At 62.5% G+C, this 6,383-nt stretch overlaps 1 protein-coding gene across 1 annotated transcript in view; it reads right to left on the bottom strand.

Annotated features, from left to right (window-relative positions):
* Positions 1-2,544: 2,544 nt before the first annotated feature.
* Positions 2,545-6,383, bottom strand: part of LOC116587134 (probable palmitoyltransferase ZDHHC11) — a 57,295-nt gene continuing 53,456 nt past the window's right edge. Inside the window, exon 11 of the mRNA XM_032337865.1 lies at positions 2,545-4,497. Coding sequence (XP_032193756.1) covers positions 4,115-4,497 — 383 coding nt within the window. The 3' untranslated portion in view covers positions 2,545-4,114. The remainder of the gene's footprint in view (positions 4,498-6,383) is intronic.

Below are 6,383 nucleotides of genomic sequence, written 5' to 3'. Positions count from 1 at the left end.
GTTGTTAAAACCCGACTCTCAGTCGGCAGGAAAGCGTTCGTGCACCTGTGTGGTGGCCGCAAAGGCATAGCCTGCAGCCCGGAGTCATATGCATTCGTGGGGTACTGTGCTTGTCCCCGGGGCTGCTGGAACAAAGGGCCACACACTGGCAGCCGAAATCCCCTCCATTCTGGGGCCAGAAGTCCAAAGTCCAGGTGTGGGCAGAGCTGTCCCACCTGCGGAAGGGGGCAAGGCCGTCCTGCTTCCTGCGGCGGCTGGGGCTCCGGACCTCCTGTCTCGGCCTCTGTCTTCACGTGGCTTCCTCCCTCATGGCTCACTGGCTTAGGGCCCACCCGGATAACCCCGCGTGGTCTCTAAATATATCTGCACAGGCCCTTCCTTTCTCTGGGGGAGATCTGAGTTTCAAGAGGCCGTGATTTGTGGGGGCGGCCTCCCCCCAGCACAGGGGCTCTTCCTAGCTCTCCTAGGGGTCCAGCAGCCACAGCAGGTCATCGGGAGACCAGCTGTCCTGGATCCCCGGGGAGGTTTCGCGGCATGCAGGACCGCTGCCCCCACGTGGGCAGGCGGGGCTGGCGCGGGTTCTGCTGGGCTGGTGTCCCCGTGCCTCAGCCACCACGTCCCATCTGGCTGTCATGGGCTCTGGGTCCTGGGTCTCTGCCCCTGAAGGAGGTCGAGAGCCACTGTGTGCAGGGGGAGGGACATCACAGTGTGCGTATTTCTGGAACCCGAGCACATCCTCTTGGTGAAAATGTGTCCTCGGCCGCAGGCTGTCCGAGCCCCACCCCCGCAGTCTCCCTGCTGTGGGAAGTCTGTGCGTGGAGTGAAGGCTGCACTCAGGTAGCAATGGGGGGGACTCATGGACCCCCAAGCCACAGCTGGGATGCCGTGCGGCTCCCCCGCCCCGCAGGCCGCCGAGCGCTGTGGGAGCTCCCTCACCGCCGGCTTCCTGGCCCTGCTCAGAGCGCGTGCGGTCTCCCCGCGGACGAGCTTTGCCGTGCGCTCCTGTTCACGCCGCTCGACCGTGGGGAACGGCCCTCAACCCAGATGAGACCAACTGCAGCCAAAATGACCCTGCGTGGCGGAGGCAGCTGGCACCCAGGGCAGGGGGACGGCCCCTAGCCAGTTCTGGGCGTCTCGGGGCTGCCCAGTGGGCCTCACTTGGGCGGGGAGTCTTCCTCAGACGGGCGGCCCCGCCGGTCTCGGCTGCGTCAGGCTCTGCTCCACATCCTGGGGACAGGCGTCCCGGTCAGGGCTGGCTGCACGTACAGGACCCTGTCAAAATTCAAATTCGGGCCCTCGTACAAAAATTAGTAAGGCTCTCAGGAGGGCAACAGTGCAGTGTCCAGTAGGGCTCGGGGCCTTCCGGCAGTCCCGAGCGCGCATGGTCCCGACAGCTGTCCCGCTGTCAGCCGCTCCTGGGACTGAGCAGCTCACCCAGGGGTGCCCAGTGACATCGGGCAGGTACCCACAGCCGGTGTGTGCAGCTTACCTCAGAAACTTGTTTTGGCTTAGGAATTTATCCTTACGATCATAAAACTGGGGATAAAGTCTTATTTATTCCCTAATTTTTATTCAAATAATATTTTATTTAAATAAGATTTTCAGGACTTGAGGTCTGTCACTGATTTTGCTTTAGGCACCGGCCCGCCAAGCAGGGGTGAAGGCACGCCACGTCGCCTTGGGCTGGGGTTCCTTGAGTCTGAACTCCCCACGCCCCACCCCTGCACTAGTCTAAAGAGCTAACCCGGCGATGGGGCCACATGGGTGGTGACAGATGCTGGGGTCTTCCTGGGGGCGTGTGGACACTGAAACTGGCCACACATGGCCGCGTGCCGTGCTCTGTATGTCCACCTGTGGCCGCCTTCTCTTCTTCCAGCCCTGCGAGCGGATGTTCCGGCACCGAATGCGCCCAGCTCCAACGAGGGCAGGTCCCCGCAGGACAATCCCGCCCCCCACGTCACGGCGAGAGGAGGCTAATAACGGGTGCCCTGAGGTGCCCGTGTGAAGGAGGCGGCTTTCTGCCAGGCCCCTCGGGGAGGTCATAGGGGTGCATGAGCAAGTGATGGAAACAGCCCGTTCGCCACGTGGAGGTCAGAGCCCGTTGGGGAGCTCCTTCCCTGCACGTGTGAAAACCTGTGAGAAGACGCTGGTGGCAGCAGCTGTGGCTTCACAGATTCCAGGACCAAGAGGGGCCGCAGGCTCCCGGGACGCTGGCATTGGGGGCAGCTTCTACTTGGTCATAAAACCATCCCCTAGTACAGTCCAGATCTTCCCCAAATTAATCTAAGCAAGTGTTCCAGGGACGCAGTGATCCCCCGTGCAGGTTCCTGGTCTGCGCAAGACTGTGGCTGCTGTGCCCTCGGTTCTGAACACAGCTGTCCCCTCAAGAATGGTCATCACCTCCCCGCCACTCGCAGGGCAGGGTTCCTCACGTGCTTCTCCACCGTCTGGTGACTCAGCGGCTGAGCCTTCGCGGGTCCAGTCCGCTCTGCTCCCGCAACTGCATTTCCAACTTTGGGCAGCAGCACTGAACACGTCAGATCGTCACAGAACACATTTTTGTATTGAGGTGAAGTGACAGGAATTAGGTGTGCCCTCTCACATGGGGCAAGGTTTGCCAAACACTGGGCGTCAGGCAGCAAGGCCCAGGACCCTGAGGGGCGGGATCCCCACCAATCGCCTGGGCAGTGACCGAGCGCTGTGCCGGGAGGGGACCCAGGCAGAGCCTGGCAGTCGCCCCGGGTGAGCAAACAGAGATGAGAGACTCTCTTTGTCTCTCCGGGAAAGAACTCACGGAAGAGAGTCCCAAAGAGGACAGGACCCAGAGATCTGCAGAAGCCCCACAGCCCCGCGAGGGTACAGCTGGGTCCAGTCAGCACGCAGGTGGGGAGAGCTGTGAGGTTGGACGGGAGCCAAACCCTGCCCGGGGAAGCGCCCACGGTTACAGGGTATGCCTGTGGCCGCTGAGCAGAAGGCTCCGCCTCCGGCGGCACAGGTGAGGCCACAGGGGAAGGAGGTGGGCTCAAGGCTGGTCCTGAGCCCCAGCCAAGGCGCAGAGATCAAACTTCTAAAATAACCGCATCTCTGAACACATTTCAGGAACACTGATAAGAACAGAGAAAACTTCAGCATCCCAAAAGGTAATGGTCCCTGGCACCCACCGAGAACCATCACGGCGCCAAGAAACAGGAAAGTAAGACGCGTGTGACAAGCGACCGGTCGTCTGGAACTGAGCCAGTCCTGCCCCAGCGCATGAGCACCACATATAACTGCCTCCCACGGGGTCTGAGACATGGGAGTCACAGCAGCACCCCAGATGGAGTCTGTAAGGTTGTGAGCTCCAGCGTGTGAGATGGAAAATGCGCCATCTCTACGGCAGATGAGCCACGAATGGGGGAAACAGCAGAAACTGTCTGGAGAGAAGCAGGGAACAGAGACCGAACAATCAGCCATCAGTGTCGGGGCCCACAGAGGGTCACCGTCCAGGGCGGGCCTGACTCAGGCGAGCACCGCCCCCCCAGGGGGTGGGGATAGGCTTGGGAGCCGGTTCTGCAGCCCCAGACCCAGGCCTCATGCACACGGGCCTCGAGGGGCCAGCACCAGACTGCTCAGGTTGGGGTGGGGCTGGGGGTTGGCTACAAATCCTCCCCATCTCCCCAAAAAGCCACCTGAAGCCCAAAAATGTAAAATTTACCAGAACTGACTTAAAGTTGCTTGCCAATAAAATTAATTTCCATTATTTCCTATAATATAATTCCTGAATTCTGAAGAGTACCCTTAAAAACTGCTTAAGTTCCTGACAGTTAACTTGGCTCGTCATCCCAAGAGAAAACAGCACCCCAGGCCTGTTTCGAGCCCCGGCACAACCGGGGGGGCTTGTTGGGGAGACCGTCACAGCCCTCGCCACGTGGCTGCCCCGCCCAGCCAGACGCAGGTCTCTGGGGAAGCTGCCCCCGTGGCTCCGCTTCCCCGCCCTGCCCTGACTCCCTGCCCGCCCTCTGCGGAAGCCCGACCACGGTTCCCCTAGGGTCTGCGTGGACAAGGGGATACTCCGGGACCTTCGGGACCTCAGAGGATGTGCTCTCTGAGTGCAGCAGTGAGACCTGCCAGGCGGTCAGGTGCCATGATCTCGGGCTTCCCCAGGGGGACGCGGGGAGAACCCAGCCTCTCCCTGAGCCGCGGACAGGCCCTCCGCCGGGCTGGATGGCGCGGTGCTGGCCTCTGCCACATCCGGTGTCCTCTCCAGAGACTGGCGATCCTGGAGATGGCATGGGCCCGCTCCCCGCTCATCGGTGGACATGGCGGCCATGCCACCCTGGGCCTGGGGGCTCCCTGGGCGGATGTCCCCCCAGGCCAGCAGATTTGGGCCGCCGCACAGCAGCGAGTACGAGAGTATGAGGTTCTGCAGGTCTGACTTCCAGGCTGGGGTCTCCAACGAAGGGGGCTGCTGGGTAGAGCCATCGGCCGGTGTGGGCTCCTGCGTGGGCTCCGGGGTTCCTGCAGAGCAAAGGAAGCCCAGTGAGCGCCAGGGGCAGGTGCGCGGGGGGCCCACCCGGCCGGCGCAGCAGGAGCAGGCAGCCCCTGCCTGGACTTTCGAGGTGGGGCAGCCGGTGCAGCGAGTCCTGACCTCTCGCTGGGCGGCGGGGGCCGGGGGGTGGGCTGCACAGGACCCCTGAACACAGAGCTCATGAGTACCCCCCTCCCCAGCGAGTCCCCGCCACAAGGTGAGGGACTGCCGGGGCTGGGCAGGACCACGGATGCCCACACAGGGCATCTTCTGTGAGAAACATCCCACCTATGCGGAGGGATGCGGAGCGCACAGGTGCACGTCCACAAGAATCCGCGATGAGGACCTCGTAGGCCGGGGGCCCCTGTGTGTCCCACAGACGAACATGCGGGTGGCTTTCCCTCCGTCCTACGGGAGCCGGGTGCTCCCCTCCCCAAGCCTGCCCTCGTCCCGTCGCTGCCTCGTGGGGGTGTCCCCGGAGGGCCTCCTGTGCGGGGCATCTCGGCGGCTCGCACCAGCACCATCCCGGGCCCGGCCTCCGTATCCCTGGCAGGACCAGCTCCTGCACCCCTGACGCGACATCAGGCCACCACGCGCGGTTACAGCCGAAGCTCCCGACGACAGGACAGTCGTGCTCTCTTCCTGTTTGCGGCTTCCGGGCTCCCTTCCGTGCGCTGCCCGATCAGCGTCGGTCATTTGTTTTTCTCATGGGGTCATTCTGGACACTAGTCCCGTGTCCGTTATGGACACGACTTACGAACATGTCTCCGGCTTTGGGCGCGACCCTTCACTTTTCGATGGCTCCTGACTACCCAGAAGTCCCTCATTTCCACGTGAACTTACGTCTTCCTGTGGGGTTGGTGCCTTCCAGAATATCTCACAGAACCCTCAGACACCGGGAGGACATCCAGCTACTCCCCATGTCATCTTCCAGTTTTCACAGCTGTCCCTTCCCGCACACGTCTTCAGGCCACGTGAGATCCCTTTGTGTGAAGGGAGGAAGGGCTCAAACACCGTCCGTGCTCTCCCCACGTGGCACCAAACCTTCCAGCAGCATCTATGAGCGCCCTGCCCCCACTCCTCCGGCCGCCTCTGCCAGCTGCTGAGCGTCCGCGCAGATGAGCTCGCAGCTCGGAGGCCTCCACGCTGGCCCCGTGCAGACCCCGGGACGGCGGTCAGGCTGGCTTTCATCAACAAGCTTCCCATGAGCGGCGCATCTCACCGACCCGAACAGCCCTTCTTCTCGGGGCTCTTGGCGATTCTCAACCCCCGGCAATTCCGTACACATTTCGGCAGCAGCGTCTCCAGCGGGCACTCCAGCGGGCTCGCGTCCACTCCGAGAGCAGGTCCACGTCCGCCGCCTTCGGGCTCCTCCGAGGGTCCTAAGTTGGGCCCGTCTCTCTGCAAGTCATGCTCGATCTCTTGCTGGGGACCTCACTTCTGAAACACCGTTGACAATGGCCCATTCTCCTCCCTAGCACTCCGTCCTGAGGTAGAAACGCCTACTCCCCCTTCACCCCAAGGTGCGCGAGAGGACAGCCCCCCACACGGAGGGGCCCTTGGAATGAGTGAGGTTGACGATCTCCCCTGGAAGGGGCTCTGTCTTGAGTCTCCGGAGGTTCGAAAACCCGCCTTCTCTGCCTCTGGTGTTTGCTGGTTCACCAATGACCTATCTAGAAGATGACCAGCCGCCCCCGGGCTCCCAGACTCCGAGAGCCGCACCTCCGTAAACACCTCCCCACCGCCAGGGGACCCCAGGCCCCGTGTGGACCCCAGCCCCGCCTTGCTCACGGTCATCCGTGCTCTGCTCCTGCCTTCGTGTGCCGGGTGACCCCCCGCTGTGGGCTGAAGGTCACAGGTCCCGGCTGACGGACGA

This window comes from Mustela erminea, chromosome 3 (assembly GCF_009829155.1).
Source record: "Mustela erminea isolate mMusErm1 chromosome 3, mMusErm1.Pri, whole genome shotgun sequence".
In the NCBI taxonomy this organism is placed as follows: domain Eukaryota; kingdom Metazoa; phylum Chordata; class Mammalia; order Carnivora; family Mustelidae; genus Mustela; species Mustela erminea.
This window is presented reverse-complemented; position numbering and strand designations above follow the sequence as displayed.